The following is an 18392-nucleotide window of genomic DNA, read 5'->3' as shown; positions in this document are numbered from 1 at the left end:
GGGTTCTGAAACAGAGACAACACTGGGGTAAGTAGTGTACTATCTAGCATGTCCCCACATGCCATGAAAGTAGCCTCTAGGCTGCGCTGGGCTGGGCCCAGGTTCAGACTAGTCCTGACAGAGCCCCATTGATGAATGGTTTTTGTGGTTACTACACTGGACTGAATGGTTTGAGAAAGTTTCTTTTGAAAATACCAATGGAAGATATCCCACATGCCATGCTGACTCTTTTAATATTGTATTAACAAGGAAATTGTGATTTACAGTAACATTTGGGGGATTCTCTTTGCCTGGTGCTATTTTTTATCCTAGGTCACTTCACTGGTAACGTACAGATTCCTAAAGTTTAAAGTGATATTGATTTATAAGAGAGGATTTTCCCCCCTTAGTTTTCTACCATGAATTATTTCTTTATTTACAGGATTTGTATAGTATACTCCATATCTAGTCAGATTCTGGAGTGAACAATAGAAAGATAAGCAGATTAAAGGATAATATTAAAATATTGACTGGTTGGCAAGGAAGAGTTCCCAGAACAAAGATGTGTTCAGTAGGTGCTGAAAGCAACACCCTGCCTGCCTGCCATCCAGAGGTGGGGATCATAGAGATGGAGCTGCTGCATTTTCCCCTGGTGGACTCCAGGCAGGCCAGAGGTGCACATGGAACCGCCAGAAAACTGTCTTCCAATGGCCTCATGATCTCCAGGTGGAAAACTTCCTGTCTTGTTCCACTTGCCATTCATTGCTATGCTGAGGATCCAAAGATCAAGCAGTTCCATGTTTCCCTGAACTGTTTAGGCCTTGAACAGGACAACCCTCACAAAAACACCCACAGGCCTCCCTACTGTTGTGTAGCAGGAAGCCTGAAAATGGAGGCGCTCTCTAAAAGCAGATCTTGATGTAGCAGGAGGGTCTGCGGCTGCTGCTGCCCCAAAAAAACCGAAAAGGAAGGCTGTACATTATTCTAGGTCAGCTCCCAGGCTAGCCGAAAGTAGCCTTTCCATTCCGGACTCTCAGTGTTTGGATTTGCTTTATTCATAATAGTATAATTAAGAATAATTAATTAAATAGAACTGATAATATTAGTACCCTCATCATTACTAGAATGCCCTTGATGCCCTCCTTGGAGCTTTTAAAATGAAAGGCATATTGAGGATGAGGTACCTCAGCCATCTGGGCACCATATGGCAGATAAATCCTAACACAGGCCTTTCCTAAAGGCCTAAGAGCTTAATCTGACCACAACTTGACATGAAGTCTCTGTACACCAGTTGCTGGGGCACATGGGTGCCATTGCCTTCATGTCCTGCTTGTACGTTTCCCATGGGCAGTCAGTTAGCCACTTCTTATGTTCTTATGAAGCCCCCCTTCTTCTGCTGGTGTAGAATCGGCCATTGCTTCTGCATAACCCCGGTGAAACATGGGGGCAGGGGTGTTGTACGGGAGGCTTTTTAGACAGGTGGAGTTTTGGCTTGCCTTAACTTGTGTGATGGTGAATGACATGCTAAAAAGGAACGGAGGCTTTGTCACACATCCTCTCAGGTGATTTAATGCCCTTTCATTCTTCTAGATCTAATGCTGGATGATGTAATAATGGAGAGCTCAGCCAGTGCAGTGTCAGGTACTGGGAAGTTCTTGCCGTCTTTGTCTCACGTGAATGGCAGTGCTGTGTGACTTAACGGCTGGCCACTGGTGCTGTGAGGCGTCTTGCTAGACTGTGTGTGATGGAAGGTCTTTCTATGCTTACTCCACATCTCATGCATGCTGGTTTTGGATCTTTTTGAGTTCAAACATTTTCCAGCTTGGCTTACCACTGTCACGTTTAATTTTTAATTATGTTCGTGATGTCTTTTTCTCACATTTTATTTTTAATCACCGTTATTTTCTTTTCCTTTCACTACTCTCAGAAAGAGATTTTTGGATAATGCCTGGGTCATACACATAGGAACTTTCTAACCTGCGGCAATAATTCCTGTAGGATCCTGGCTCCTTGGTCCTCCTGATATCAACAGTTATAGGTTCACTGGTTTTGTCTCATCTAAGTTACCACAGCCAGCCATTATTGGCAGCTGGCACTGAATGTCTCCTTCCCACACCCAGTTCCTCTACATGTCTGAGAGGACTCAGGCAGCCAAGCCTCTTGTTTTGTGCTGGGCTTATAAAAGAAGCAGAAACATTCACTGCTGAACATCTGTTCACCTGCTATGTCAGAAGAAAGCCCTGCCACCGAACACTGTAACTTTGAAAAGCCAGGGAAAGTTGCATGTATTTGACAAATTAGTTTGAACAACCTACAGCAGGCCTTCTCTGCAGGAGTCATTTATCCCACAGCCTTTACTAAGGCCTCTTCCATTTCCATGGCAGGAGGAAGAATGTGTCCTTTCCACATGCTTTTCTTCAGGCTACTTCATTTCTCATATATATTTTATTAAACCACAAGGTGGCACTGAGGTGTAGCCCAACTGTGGAAAATTAACAGCCATTTTGTAATGCTATCTAGTGCCTGAGGAGATGATGATAATGCACTTCAGAAATGGCTGTAAAACATGGGAGGATGAGGATGTTGTGAAAGTGTCCTGTGTGAGGGTTGTGCATGCACAAGACATACCTCATGCGGAGAGGCTCAGCAGGATCCTTGCTGCTTCTCCCCCTTTCTTGAAAGCTCTGCAGAGGGAGGTGAGAGCCAATTTCTCAAAGTTTTCTGTATTTGTTTTGGCCCTGCACAAAACAAGGGACTGCCCCGTTCTGCATTTTTGCAAGGCATGGGAGACCCAGGCAGCAGTCTGCTCATTTTGTGCCAGCCACAAGAGGGATAGTTATTGGAGCAAAAGATAAACTCCCATCCTGCTGCCCTAAAATGCTTTGTGTCCTTCTCCATGCAGAGTTCTTGCAACGTAGCAGTGTTAAAAGAAATCAGAATGGCCGGAGTTCATGCATTCAGTATTCTGCATCTAAGTAGATTAGAGCAACTCCCTTGACTGTGTCTTGATCATATATTTTAGTGCACCATTTGGCCTAGTGTTAATTTGTTTTACTTTGATGCCATATAGTATGGGGCAGGGGTCCCCAACCTTTAGGTCAGTAGACAAATCTGGAAGATTGAAAGAGTGTCATGGGCATGCTAATAAAATGGCTGCCATGAGAGACAGACTGGTGCAACTAAATGAAAAGCACCCTGTCCAAGATCCTAAGTACAAGGCAGGAGTTGGCTCTACACTCTTCAAACTACCCTTTTGAATCCAAATAAAGAGGAGAGGAGATCCTTCCTGCCAGATGGTACATTTGCAAAATCAGGCTGTGTGAATTTCGTGAGGCTCTCAAGGATCTTGGCCACCTTAAAGAGCATTTCCGAGGAAGGTTCTCTGATCATTGCTCTACATCTGGTCAGCTATAAGCCAGAAGAAGATGTGACCATCAAGCATTATAATTTTGAAAATAAGAGAAAAGTTGACAAATTGGTTTGAACAACCTACAGCAGATTAAAAAGGAGCTTTTCCATGTTGCTCAGGAGCTAAATGAATATGGTGCTTATTTAAGGTTATGTATACAATATGGTGCTTATTTAAGGTTATGCATTTGCCCACTGAATTTGTGATGCAACTAAGGAGGCAAGTAGTATTTTCAAGAAACATATGTCAGAGGAATGCAGCCGAAGATTTTCAGTATGTAAAGACCTGGCTAAAAATCACGCAGCTTGTTTTAATGAATCCTGAATCTCCTCCATGTCATAATTCTTTGTTTCATTTCCATTTATTTACACATCGGCACTCTCTGTTTGGGCTAGGAGACCAGTCCTTGGACAAGGGCTAGAAGAGCATCTCCTAGGTCTTGTAATTTCAGTGTGCTTATGATCTTGAACACATCTTAGGTATACATTTGTGTGTTTTGTTATGTTTGGTTTTGTATGCATTGCACTAATTCCAAATGGACCATTTTCCAATGCCAGCCAAGAAAGAACTTCATAGTTTGCCCTTTTTTATCCCTGATGTTCAGACTTGTGCTTTGTATATCCTTTGTTGTTTCTTCATACTGGTATTAGCATTGTAAAACATAGCGAGATACTCACTGCTCTGAAAGAACAGAGAGGATCTTTTCCTAAACCTCTTACGCATGTGTAAGGATGGGATACCAATAACAATACCATACTCTGCAAAATTTCTGTAACCGAGGACATCTATTTTCTTTTGCATTTTACGAATCTTGCCTTGTGAACAGGGAAAGCGTTATTTGTTTGTGTTGTCTGTGTTGCTTTCTGGTATAGAGTGGAGATTTTATTTTAGGACATGCTGTCTATCACAGCTGGAAGATTCTCAATGGGAATAATTTAACCATTTTCCATTTTACGCTTTTCCTTTAAAAAAAAAATGCCATTCACTGATACGACTAATAAAACCACTTGTTTAAATGTCAACATCACTCCCATGCACATCACTTTGGACTTAATATTCTCTGGACAGATTGTAAATCCAGCTGCTCAGTGAGTGATGTATCCCTGGCCTCTCATCCATTCTGTGTGGGCTTGGGGGAATCTTTGACCCTCGTTCATGAAACGTTATATCAGACTAGGCGGCTTCAGATGTCATTCAAAATGGTACATAAATGCCAACCCTATTAGACAGTTGGTTACAGCTGCCACACCAGATCACTTCAAAGCATCATTTCCTTGAATTTGAAGTAAACCAGGGATATCTTGCCCACGTCAGGCTATGTCTTGCCCAGGTTGTGAATATGAGGAGGTTTTGGTGGGCATGTTTGCTCCCTCAGATTGCCGATCACTGCAGGCCAGGATGGAGGCTGTGAGAGCATTACTGTTCTGACATGGTGTGCATTCTTGCAGACAATATCCTGGCCAATACCCAGTAATCGTTATCACATTTCCTCCCACCTTCTGCTGTATTATACATGGATGCTTCCATTTATAATATGCCATGTGACTGTGGGCGGAAGATGGACAATACTTTAAGCTCTATTGCCATTAGCATAAAAAGGATGTCTGAATAGAGCAACCACAGGTAAATTGAGGATGGCAGCATGAAGAGGCATGAAGAGGTGCTTTTCCATTTAATATCTGAAGCACCATTATTTGCCTAGATTCTGTTTTCTGATGGATTCAGTACTAGTCTCAAATGAATGAATGTAAAGCCACTCCTCCTTTCTTACTCTGACCTCATAAAGCAGCTTGATTTAAAATCGGCGCTCCTTGCCAATGCCTGGTGTGTAGTCGTGAGGCTTTTTTGGTCGTTGCATCTCTGGATTTTCTAGCTTTCTTATCCTGCCATTTTCCTTCTCTCACATACATGCAGATGGACATACAGGATAGATCCTGCCAGTCAGGAGGCTCTGAAGGGCCCCTGCCTGCCACGCTCTTCCTCCCCACGCACTCACCCACCTGGTCGGCCCTGCTGGCAAAAGCAACTGCCATGGCCAAGCATGCAGGCCCCTCACCATCACATTGGAAAAGATGGTTTGAGAGCAAGCAAGCAAACAAGCAAGTACATTTCGAGCAGCAGCAATTGGAGCCAATCGGATACTGCATTGGGACCATTCATAGAATCATACAATCATAGAATAATAGAGTTGGAAGGGGCCACAAAGGCCATCAGGTCCAACCCCCTGCTGGTGCAGGTCACCATTCAGCCAATGAAGACTTAAAGACCACTGTGTGCCTTTATTGGTCATCTACCCCGCCCCTAACGGCAGAGTCCGATTGGTTCAGATCAGTGCTACTCAAAACATAGGTTTAAAAAACTTCTACCATCATGCACGACCAGGCTCACCCATCTGCCTGCCTTGCCAGAAGAGCCCATTGTGGAAAATGGAGGAGCCAAATCTCCAAGTGAAAAATAAACATCTCTGAAGGCAGGCAGGCTTTGGGGGCAGCAATGGGTGAGTGGCTGAGTGAATGAACGGGCAGGTGAGAGGGGGGATTTGGCTTGCTAGCTGGCATTTGGGGGACTGGGGGGGGGCTTTGGCGAGCAAGAGGGTAACTTCGCTGGGCAAGGGGGCACAGTGGCAGCAGGGGCCCCAACACCACTAGATCAAGTGCTCACTGGAATCTGACATCAGCCCAGCTCTTTGTGTCAAGCTGGATGTTCTCTATTTTTGTCCAAGACTTCTCCAACCAATTGCGGTGTTCCTTTTGTTCTTAACCCTGCTGTATTGTAGCAGTATTTGTGGTATTGTGTTACTGTGTGTGATGATTCATCACCCTGGACTTGAACAGATGTCTGTATTTCCCAAGATGTTGGTACTTCTCCTATATTTACAGATACAAGCAATGCTGCTTCATAGGGGGGCACGGACTTCCAGTGTAGATAGGACTTCTAAGAAACAATATTTACATACCATCTTTATAACACCAGCAAGAAAAATGATGCTTTTATTCACAAGAATGTTCCCTGCCCACCTAAATGCAGTAGCTGTTAATCTAAAGCCCACGGGAAGCATGGTGTTACTGTTTGTGGTTCATTTCAAGGTAAAAGGTGTAATTTCCACTAATATGCATGACTAGCATGCCACGCATGGGAAAGGTGGTGGTTAGCAGGACTTAGAAGCAAGGCTGACAAAGTGCCATATTAATAATAAAGTTACTGACAGAAACCAAAACGCTTACAAAAATGACCCTAGAGATTTATTTATCTGACACCAGTTTAAAAATTAGCTAAAGGAGAGTGTGTCTTTGAATCAACACTTAGATTTATAGTCACGGATATAGGGTGAAGACAGACGTTACAATCTATAGAAACATGGGGCTTGTTTATAAGCAGTCCCAAAATTCTCTTTTGTGCTAGAGTTGAGCTATGAGGGTGGGACAGTTCTGCAGATGGCAGCAAAAGCTGTCTGAAATTTCAGCAGTTCCTGAAAAAGTGATGCACCTTTGTTTCCTTTTGATATATGTATTCTAACGTGGGAATGGATAGCTGTAAAACAGATAAACAAATATGGCACTGTGGAAGGAAGGCCATCAGCCTACCTGCATCATGTCAGAAGGACAAGAGTAATGGTATTTCAGGATAGAATGCACACCTGTTATGCAAATTGTGAAATGGTTTGGATTCCCGCCACAGGTGAACAACCTGCGATGGCTTTTCCTTAAATGTTACATCTGTCTTCACCCACGGTATGCATACTGGAAAATGAGCAGCCCTGCTTATAAGGTTATGTTGCCACATGCTTTGTTGCTATGCAGGTAACAGTTTACTATCTCTGTAAAAAAATCCCTGCTGTATCTTATCAGACTCTTGTTATTGTGTGGGGTTTGGAATTAATCTGCCAGTCATAACTGAACCCTTGGATTTCAATGTAATTATTCATAAATAAATCCTCTGAAAGAAAAGGCAGAAATGGTGACATTTTCCTGCTTGGATGTGAATTATGGATCAGCATTCAACAATAGGAGATCAGCAAATTTGAATGGGGTTTCTGTTTGAAATTATAACTTGGTTCATAGCCAGGGCCCCTGTTCATAACTTAATTTTATTCAAACATTTTAGTTAATTTCCTCTTCATAGTTTTGCATAATGTCATTGCGATAGCTTAGTTTCTATGGATATTGATGCAGAATTTGAAAGTTGTGAGTCAACCTGTCTACCGTTTTTTGTTTAGAAATGCTGAATAAATTTGGCATCAAAATTCATTTTTCTATGTCTTTTCTTCAGTATTATTCCATGGCATTCAGGATCAGATTTCCCATACAGTGGCAGCTCCAAATCTAACTATCAGTGCTGCCCATTACTTTGAAGTGTTGGAGCAAATGTTTGGGATCACTTGACCAAAACCTGTAGGAGAAGTTCCTGACTCATGAAGTTCATTTTCTCTATTTCTCAAACATTGTGGTCTGTGAATGGTGAAGGGAAGATTTGGATGTTTCCTGTAACAAGGCAAGAAATGTGTGGTGTAATCTGTGATTAAGCCTATAGTGGCCCGGGTGCTCGGCATCATGCCAAATGATCATTTCACATGGGAGGAACAGGCGCATGCCCTTCCAAAGTAACACACTGAAGGTAACCTGTGGCTTGGAGAGGCCCTGTTGCACAAATCTGAGCCCAACTCAGGTGATTCTTCCAGCTCTAGGTTTTGAGGCCACATAGTTATTAAATTATTAGATTTATACCCCACCCCTTCAGTCAAAATGGCTCAACTGAGCCACTGAGCATATGAATCTTCATGGAAAGAATGTGTGCCACCACACTGTTCGGAGTGCCTAGGTGGAGGGAAGAGGCACACGCCTGCTCCTGCAGCACCAAGGCTAGGCCTGACGGATAAATGCAGATCTGAGAAGGCTCCCTGCAAAAAAGCCTTCAAATAAAAATTAGCTTTTCCTGGAGATCACTGATCCCCATCCTTCGTCATCCTCACATTTTTATTTAGAACAGTGGATAAGCCCTGTATTTGTTCAAGGTTGTTAAATACCACGCTATTCAATTCTCTTGGCTCAATAATTTTCATAAGCAGTTGATCATCTAATTATGGGCATATTATTATACTCTGACATCTTCCGGACAGCCCTTTTCATTCTGTGCTACATTATAATGCCTCTTTGAAAATTCCCCTGAATTATAGACTCAGGCTTGGCATTTCCTCATTAGAGATTAGGTGTGTGAATGGGTTTATCTGTGGGAACATTTGGGGCCTAAAGCATAAGTGTCATTCCTGGAACAGCCAAGCATAAGAAACTAGCAGGAACATCTGTACTTAGGCAATGACACATAAATGGGAGACCATGCATTTCCTAGACAGAAATTCTGACCACCCACATCATCGCATGAATTGCTTTCAAAGCCCTGACAAGTTTAAGGTACCAGGTCACCCCCTGCTTCCACCATTCTGCCACACACTTCAAAATGCTGTAAATTCATTTGTTTAAACAAAAGCTCCACTAATATATGCCTATTTGTTCTTTTTAAGGTTCAGTATTTAATCTTAAGACTCTACATTGCTTGCCCAATTGCAAACTTCAGAAATTTTGCCATCTTATCCCTTGACCGGAGCATGTCACCCTTTGATTCAATCACACTCACATATATGCTAGCCATATACTTTACGTTCGCAAGATTCCAAGTTAGGCGAGCACTGTATTGGACATGTATAATTGAACATATATCCACAGGCAAGCAAACATTACTTGACCTACACACCCTCCCTCAAAATGGAAAACCTTTAAAGGCAGGCTTGTATTGCTCTGTTTCTCCCTGTCAAATGCCTTTGCGGATTGTCTCCAGCTTGCACCAAGACTTGCTCTCTTCCCCAGGCTCCTGGGGGAAACAAATGTGGGCCTGTACCCCATTTAAGCTTGCTTCAAGCCACTGTTAATAGAAACCCTGAGATCATTGACCACATCCTTTCAATTCTCATAGGAGTTGTGTTTTTATATGCTTTTTGAAGTGTATACTTAATATTATATTTACACAGGAACATTTACATTAAAAATTATCTTGGAACTTGACTTGTTTCCATTCTGTACTTACCTTATCTCTAATCCTGAAAGCCTGGCTGTTGTGCATGTTTTACTGCAGCTGCTTAAACAGATACATGATTTTGTAGCTTTGATATGCATTAATGATGGTAACATGTAATCTCCTTCCTCCCACCCATTCTTTGCAAAAAGCCTTAGCATAATGAATTTAAATGCATCAACTGGGGAATTTTGATCTTAAGAAAAGGAGACACTACCTGATCTGCCTTTCCATTCTTTTCCTTTCCAGAAGCACAGTGTAAACCCTACTACTCTGATTATTCTCGCTTTCGACTTCTAATTCACCAAATGTGCACCACCCACTACCTGGATTTATTCATCACAGGTGTAATTGGGCTCAACGTCATCACCATGGCCATGGAGCACTACCAGCAGCCCAAGGTAGGATGGAAAGTATTGATAGTTGCTGAAGGCAGTTGGCAAACATTATCATCCCTCCAAGAAGGAATTAAAGAGAAACAGAGATGCCCAGCCATGTCGCCATGCTGGAGGAGCAAAAATGATGATACAAGAGACTTATTTCCACCCAGCTTTGTCAGTGAAAGCAGTCACAGAACTGTAGATAACCAAGCGGTTTTGAAATACAAGAAATACCCAAGAGAGATCTTTTGAAAAGATAGCACCCCTAATATTAAATTAAGGAATGAAATTGTTTACTGTGCCTTGTCAGAAAGAAAGAAAGAGCATTTTGATATGCAAACAATAACTGTGGATTTATTCCAAAACAAACAAATTAATAGTCCAGCATGATGAACCCTCATAAGGATGAGAAAAAATTGCTCTGGTGATTCTTCCTTTGGATGCTGAGGAAGATGCTTGGCAAAGGTTCAGTCTAACCCAAACCCCAGCCAACATTGCCAGAACCAGTAGGTCAGGAGGGCCACAAGTTGCCCAGCCTCTGCTCTAGAGTATTGGAAATGAACATTGCAATGTGCAACACATTTCTAAGCCATGATAAAAAGGCTGGGAGCAGATGGTAATGCCCATCCCTATCCAAGGCCATTAGTAATTTTGCAGCCAAGTTGGATGTGACTAAAGATGAATTGGGACCAATAAGTCTTAATTTGTCAGCATCTAAGTACTTTTACACATCAAATAGTACTGTAAGTAGCTTAATTTGTATACCAATTGCTGATCTAAAAGAGAAAATCTTTTCTTCCCACCTATTGCCCTGGTTTGAACCTGTATATTAATATGTGTAAATGCACATCTGTATGCAAATTTAATATGTCCTCATTCATACATTAATTCCATGTCATTTCTGCATTAATTTGCCTTTTTAAAAAACCCATAAAGCCATATTTAAATACACATTTTCTTATGAAAGATGCATTTCTAAACATCTGACTCTAAAATCTGCATTTTAATGCCATGTGTTTGTGTGTGTGCACGTGTTTTGAGCTGAAAATTGTATCATAAAAAGTTAGTAGATTAGTTTGCATCAGATTTCATAAAGATTGTGGTCCTCTGCACATGTTCACTTGCATAATACTGCCACACTTTATAATCTAAGCATATGCAACATGTTAATTCCTACAAGAAAATGCCCTCTGGGTAGGTACAGATCCTGAACACCAAAAACATAATGTCTTTAAATCCCAAGCCATCTGGCTTTTTGGCAACAGTAAAAAAAAAAAAATCATTATCTCCATTTTCCATATCTTCAGTTAGATCATAGGTTTACAACATGAAATGCATGATTCCTGTAAAACTCCCTTGTACTTGCTAGGTTTCTTGAGTTCTTGTCAGCAGCAAATGACAGGAACAGCAAAGGTTATCAGCCTAAGCAAAGGTCAGCCCGTTTCATCCTTTCTTGAGCTAATGTTTAGTTTTTCTCTGACACTGAAACTGACAGAACCAGGACTCAGGAATGGGCCTATAAGATGCACATCTTTGCCAGTGTTTTCTTGGCAGCAATTAAAAGAAAAGGGATTAAAAACCTATGTGTGATCTGGGAAGACAGCTTCAGTATAGTTTTTTAAAAGGTTAACAAAGGATAATTTGGAAAAGGCTTTCGCACAGAGATTAGTTTGCCAGGGAGAAAAAGTGTTAAAAGATCCCAGTTTGAGTTAATGCTCAGTTGTTTTGCTAAAAGACACGGAGCTTTTCTACACAAGGAATTGTGCGTGTGCTTGCCATTCCTTAGTCACAATTATCTCTGGGTTCTTTAGAGGACAGTGTCACCCTCCAGTTGCCCTTCAGTTTTAAACAGCACGTTTGCAGTTCCTTTTTCTCCCCTTTTAAATGTGCAGTATTATTTGTGGAAAAAGAGGCAAGACACATTTCCTCACTAATGTAATTGTAGTATTTTGCTATACCTTATTGAAGCCTAGAAGTTATAGACTGAAAAAGTGGGGAAGATGTTTATATAGTGCTGAGATCTGAATTTTGTGACAAAACTGAAAGATGATATAGCAGATTTACAGCCTTGTCTAGAAAAGCTTTGTTGTACTCTAGCGCTCAGTTTTTGCACCATTTCTGCTCCTTCCTTCCTTCCTTCCTTCCTTCCTTCCTTCCTTTGCCCACAGGTTCTTTTTGACAAACACCATACAGAAGAAATTTTGTAATTATTACAAAATTCTCATATGCATAGTGGCACTTAATTTCATTAAACTTGTTAACCATTTTATTTTTGTCAAATGATGACTATCATTCCAAAATTTTAATTCACTTAAGTACATAGATATTTCACGCATAAAAGGTTGGTTTGTTAAGGCTGCCTTCCATTTTTCTTGGGAATCTTCTACTCACAGTCTGTTACCATAATTAAACTAGATATTGAAGCAGTTTGATCCTAATTTGATATACTTTTTTATTAATTAACTGGTTGGTACAGTTAATTAATAACTGTACAATAATAATTCATAATTAATTAATATGTTTCCTGTGGACCAATCGAATGAAAAGTGGTTGTGATGGTGTGCCTCGAAATCTCTCACCTTGCATGCAAAGGAGAGAATGGGAGCACACAAACCTATGACTCACCGCAGAACCATAAACCATGTTTTAGCACTCCATCTAAAGGCAGCCTCACAATAAGGCATGAAAATTGCTACAGAAATATAAGTTCAGGAGAACTACCTTCAATTTCTGATGTTACCAGGGAACATTATTTCTTGCTTAATTTCCTTTCCTTTCAAAGTTACCTTTTCATAAAGTGCTCTAACATTTGAAAGTGCAGCATATCTTTTTAATAGGATCACTGATTTTAATACAAAAAGATTTGCTGAGGCAGGGTTGGTGGAGGGGGCAGTGGGGCAGGCAGCCTCTCTGCCCGAAAGGCGCCACATACAGCTTTGCCTAGGGCACTAAAATACCACAAGACAGGCTGGAAGGGATTTCTGGAGCAAATTAATCCTATTCCTCTTTAACTTAAGCAATATTCAATAGAGTTCAGCTATCGCTCATTGAATAGCCTGTAAGCGAACTCATGTCTGCCAGACAATAGCTGAACTAATAAATCTTCCTTGGAGGACCGGGATTCCAATCCCTTTTCAAGTGGCTTTATGTGTTCTGGCACCAGGTGCAACAGCTGGGAACTTCACACCTGGAAAAGTAGAAAGCAATGTGCAAGAGGTGGCAGGTGACGTGCAAGTCAGAATAACAACTCTTGACAAGCAAGCAAGTCCACAATAAGCAAACTTATGACAACCACCATGAGGTTAAAAGTATTTCATTAACTGTATTTCTCTATATCAACCTTGTGACCCAATTAGGGTCTCTTACAGGGGCCTCCAGCGTGCAGGTAAAAACACTCCAGTAAATAAAAAATTCAAAACAATTATTGTTGTAAGCCGCCCTGAGGCTTCGGCGAATGAGGCGGCATAAAAATGTTTTAATAAATAAATAAAATAAAATAAATAAATAAATAAAACAACAGCGCTGGAGCTCATACAGGACAGTGGATAAATTATGAGCTTAAAACAATTATGAGTCATCAATTGACTAAAGCTGTGGGGTGACGATAAAGATTATTACCCTACAGCAAGATGTAGTGTGTGTGTGGTTTTTTTTAAACATATGATCCTACAGCCACACCCTGGGGCTTCCACTGATCGGAAAGGGAAGAAAGAAAGAAGGAAAGAAATCTCATTGAAAGTAAAGAAAAACCTACTGTACTGATGACATCCAATTATGTATCTCCTTTTCTTCCGAATGCAGTGAAGTACCTCACTGGTTGCCTGGAAACAATGGAGAGGGCTAACGAACTGAAGTTTGTTCTAGAAAGAGCAAGGTGTTGAGGGTGGGCAGACTAATCAGCCTGGGAATAGGTGCTTGGCCTCTGACGAGGCGGTTGCTGAAGTAACCCTAAAAAAATGGAGAGGGCTACTCTAGAGCCCCTCTGTCTATGAGACAATATGGTTGCAATATTAATAGGAAATGCATTTCTCACAGTTGCAGCACATGCTAATGAATACAGCATATTTGAAAATGCCAGCTTGTGGCAGAGAAGCTGGAAAGGGGACGAGTGCAGGAAATGGCCTGTTAAGGTTCTTTTCTTTTTGTCTTTCCTTTTAGCTCAATTAGGCAAAGGGGGGGAGAGCGGAGATATTTTTTAAAAGGAAAACAAAAATGGACAGTTCTTGCTGCCGCCTCACAAAAATCTTGGAGGAAGAGCAAGGGGGTGCTGCTTGCTCTTGTCCTCTCGACCGCCATGGGGGAATGCTAGCCGGACCAGCCCCAGCCCCTCCAATCCGAAAGCCCGCTCTCGCACAGACATTCCTACAAGTTAGCTCAATTGGAATCAGTGTCTATTACTCTTGTATTACTCTTTAAGGCCATTGAAGAGAATCTGATTTTTTTCTGAGTAGTCATGTGTTTCAGCGAGTTGTTCCTTGAGCCAGAGAGACAAAGGAGACAATCAGGAAGGTCTGGAAAGACATCATGAATTATTTTTCAGGGGGGCAGAGAACACTGTGAGGGTATTCTCAACTCAAAGACTTGGGTGCGGGGAAGGGGAGACAAGGGATGTGGAGAAGCAACCGAAGTATCTGCTAGTTGCGGCCATTTGCTGAAGCCCCAGAAGGCACGTCTTTCCTCATCCCCCTGCAACCCCACCAGCCATCTGAAGCCACTCGCCCAGTCACAGAGCAATACTGCAGGCTTAGCACATGCAGGTACTTAGCACATACCAGGAGAAAATCTCGGCACCTAAAACAGCTGTGATATAGCAGCCCTGAAAAAGTCCAGGATATACTGCCAGAATAGCACAAGCGGGATGGGATGGGCACACACCAGTGCACCAATGCTTATACAAACGCTTGTGCAACTGTAGATTGTGCCCAGTTTGCAGTTAAGGGTCCTCCTTGATGGTATGCTCTTACTCTGATGTTTTCAATGGTAAAGAGAGTCATTTTCTAGCTTTGCATGGTCCATCTCTTTTTCCCTTCATGGGCACCTAGCCACTACACTTCAGACTGTGGTGGGCCATAGGTTACACTAACGTGCTCTGTGAGTGTAAGAAAAGCCTGGCATTTACAGCTAATCCCAAAAGCAGCAGCAAGACTTGGAACCAGCGCAAACCAGAGAGAACGTACTACATCCTCTTTTGAGGGAGCTTTGCGGGATGTCATTCTGTTTTCACATCTAGCGCAGAGTGCTGTCTTAGATCTTTATCTCTGATGCCTTAAATAGAATGGCTCCACTGGAGTATCTGAGGGAAAATACATTTTCCTCTGTGCCACTCAGGGCTTCAAATCTGTATCTCTCTATTGGAAGAAGCGAAAGAGTGGCCATGGTCTGTTCTGTTGTGGCTCCCCAACTTTAGATTGCCTGCCCTCAGGGAGGCCTCCCTGGCCAATTCCCCTCTGACATTGAATAGCTAGTGTTGGAGAGACTCAGAGATGCTGGAGGGGACCGTTAACACTATTTTAATTTGCTAGTGCTTGCTTAGCTGCATGGTTAATTTGAGGATCTTGTGTAAGATGGGCTTTGGCACTAATTTTAATGGCATAAGCTGCAGCAACCGGAGAGGCAAAAGAATGAATATGAGGATTGCGTGGCTAATTTTTGAACATCCTGCTTGGCTAATTTTTGAACTTTCCCCTCCAGTTGCTCTGGGGACTTATCAGGAGAACAGGAGCACTTTGGATCCTATGGATCTCCATCCATCCACTTGCAGGATACCCCTGGGACACCTCCTTTTTGCTCCTTCCACCACCAAAGCTTGGATGGCAGACCTTCCTGCTGCCACACAGAGAGCTGGTTCGCATATCACACCAACCTACAATGGGTTGTCACTCTGGTTGCAGGATCGTTTAGCATGATGTCCAAACCACAACAGCTTTCCCATTGTGGGTAATTTTTTTTTTTTTTTTTTTTTTTGCAAATGAACCACCCTGGGAACCTGTAGCTTAGAGAAGGGTTAGTCAGGGGTCTTGTTCTCAGAATGGCTTATCATGAAGTCAAAATCTGGCAGAGGCACTTCAGTGTTGGTTTTTAAAATGACAACAAAGCTACCTGACAAGAGTGGTGAAAACCCTGCCAACCTCGCCTTGCAATCTTACTAGTGATGTTACCTTCTCTGTTACATCTTGAAATGACAGTAATCAATTCACTCTCCCTTGGAGCAAAGGAACTGTTGCTTCCTTACACAGTGACACTTTTTCCACCTTTGGGAAGCTTTGCACAAATTTAACATTACTTTTTTTCCAACTTCAGGGGGATTGGTACAAATTTACAAATCCCCTAACTATCTCCTTCAGGAAAAAATGTATATATTTAATATTTTGGATATATGTACATGTATTTAATGACTTGGATAGGCTTGCAGAAATTTGACTGAAAAATATCAAAGAGATTTATACAAATCTGTTAAATTGCAGTAACTGCACTAGAGTAAAGTAATTCTGTGCTGTAGCAGATTTGCAAAAATCTCCCCCAGAGACAAGCCAGAATAAAGTTAAATGTGTACCAGTCTCCCCAATGATAAAAACAAACTACAAAAATGCACTCGTTAGTAGAGTCAGCTGCAAAGGCCCATGGGCACCTATCAGGAGTGGGCAGAAGCCCTAAGGGGGAAACAAGCCACGGCAAGGCCAGAGTGGATGATCATCTATCAGGAGTAACAAGGATTAACAAATAAGCAAGCCACCATACATTATTTTCAGGATGATTCATCATGAAGTAGAAAGTGGCTGGAGGAAGCTTGTCAGGGCAGTCCGCTTGGCCTGCAGACAACCCTCACTGTGGTCTGGCAGGGACTTCATTGTCCCTTGGCCTCTGGGGCATCATGTGTACCATTTCACCCCAACTGGACCTTATTGTACTAATCATCTCTATTGCAGACTGATATCAGAGCCAGTTTAAGCAGAGTATAAATGCTGATGATGAACATGGCACCGGTGGTGACTGTGCCGGTAGGCTCGCATGGGGAGGACAGATTGAGGGACATGTTATGTGATGAGCTGCCAGGCCATGGATCACAATGCCAATAAAAAACCCTTCATGTCGATCAGCCCTAAATCAAATCCTGCAACCCTATCCTGGTTTGACCTCACTACTGCATTAGGTAATTGCCCAATTTGTTCTGCAGTCCCAAGGATTTATTATGCCATGGGACGAAAACCCGTGCCTCTTTATTTCTACTGTGGTGATTCAGCAGTTTGGCTAAGCTGCAGGTCCTTGGTATATCAGTATGCCAAACTCCCATTTTTAGGATCAGATTCAAATTATAATAACAACTGCGTACAATAAACTGCCAAATCACTTGCTTATGACAGTTAGAGCAAAATGGTTGCCAATCCTTATACTTTGCTTATTTTTATTCCCTACTTCTTTGAGAGGTCATAAATGCAATACAGAAGTAAAGGAGAAACCATTATTGAAGCTAGACATTACCTGAATGTCTAATTTGGGGATTGCTTCATGCAATGAGCCTGTAAACCAGGGATTACAAGGCCAGTAAAAACAATAAAAAAGACGGTAGGAAGGCAATGTTTAAAGTGGGCATGCATGACCCAGAGGACTGGTTTGTCTCGTAAATATTGTGAGAAGCTGAGATATGATCCAGTTACTTCATACTGGAATATGCTGTTGGAGCTGTGCTGTGCCTTCTGTCTGGCATTGCACAACAGCCCATGTGCTGGTTATGAACCACAGAGAAACAATGTATTGTTGCTTTTTACATGAGCAGTTAGGTAATCTTGTTCTGTAGTTAGACAGTAATGGGTGCCTGTTACACCAGCACTGGGCATTCAAGTAACAAGTTCCAGGATTCCACACACCCATCATTGTACGGATCACAAGCCACTGCTTAAATAGGATGTGCACTGAATTGTGCACCCAAGCACAGCTTTTGTCTACACTGCTTAGCTTTCAGGGGGATGTTGATCCAGATATTCAATGCCAGTTGCCAAAGCATGTTCAGGGGGACGGGGATATAGAGCCACTGAAAGCAGTACAGTGCAGACAGACAGCATTTGCACAGAGCTTGGAGTACAAAATGAAGCAGGGCAGAGGCTGGTAGAATTTTGTCAAGAGAATATGATGGACATAGCAAACACTCTTTTCCAACAACCCAAGAGACGACTCTACACATGGACATCACCAGACGGTCAATACAGAAATCAGATTGACTATGTGCTCTGCAGCCAAAGATGGAGAAGCTCTATACAGACAGTAAAAACAAGGCCAGGAGCTGACTGTGGCTCACGTCATGAGCTTCTGGTTGCAAAATTTAGACTTAAGTTGAAGAAAGTAGGGGAAAGCACTAGGCCACTCAGGTATGACCTAAATCATATCCCTGATGAATATACAGTAGAGGTGACAAATAGATTTAAGGAATTAGATCTGATAGACAGAGTGCCTGAAGAACTATGGACGGAGGTTCACAACATTGTACAAGAGGTAGCAACTAAAACCATCCCAAAGAAAAAGAAATGCAAGAAACCAAAATGGCTGTCTGAGGAAGCTTTACA

The 18392-nt window shown here is 42.1% G+C and overlaps 1 protein-coding gene across 1 annotated transcript in view; it reads left to right on the top strand.

Annotated features, from left to right (window-relative positions):
* Positions 1-18392, top strand: part of CACNA1G (calcium voltage-gated channel subunit alpha1 G) — a 385442-nt gene that overhangs the window by 333268 nt on the left and 33782 nt on the right. Inside the window, exon 26 of the mRNA XM_044420034.1 lies at positions 9704-9855. Coding sequence (XP_044275969.1) covers positions 9704-9855 — 152 coding nt within the window. The remainder of the gene's footprint in view (positions 1-9703; positions 9856-18392) is intronic.

This window comes from Varanus komodoensis, unplaced genomic scaffold (genome assembly GCF_004798865.1).
Source record: "Varanus komodoensis strain SLA01 unplaced genomic scaffold, ASM479886v1 scaffold11, whole genome shotgun sequence".
NCBI lineage: Eukaryota > Metazoa > Chordata > Lepidosauria > Squamata > Varanidae > Varanus > Varanus komodoensis.
The sequence above is the reverse complement of the archived record's forward strand: the minus strand, read 5'-3'. Positions and strand labels throughout refer to the sequence as shown.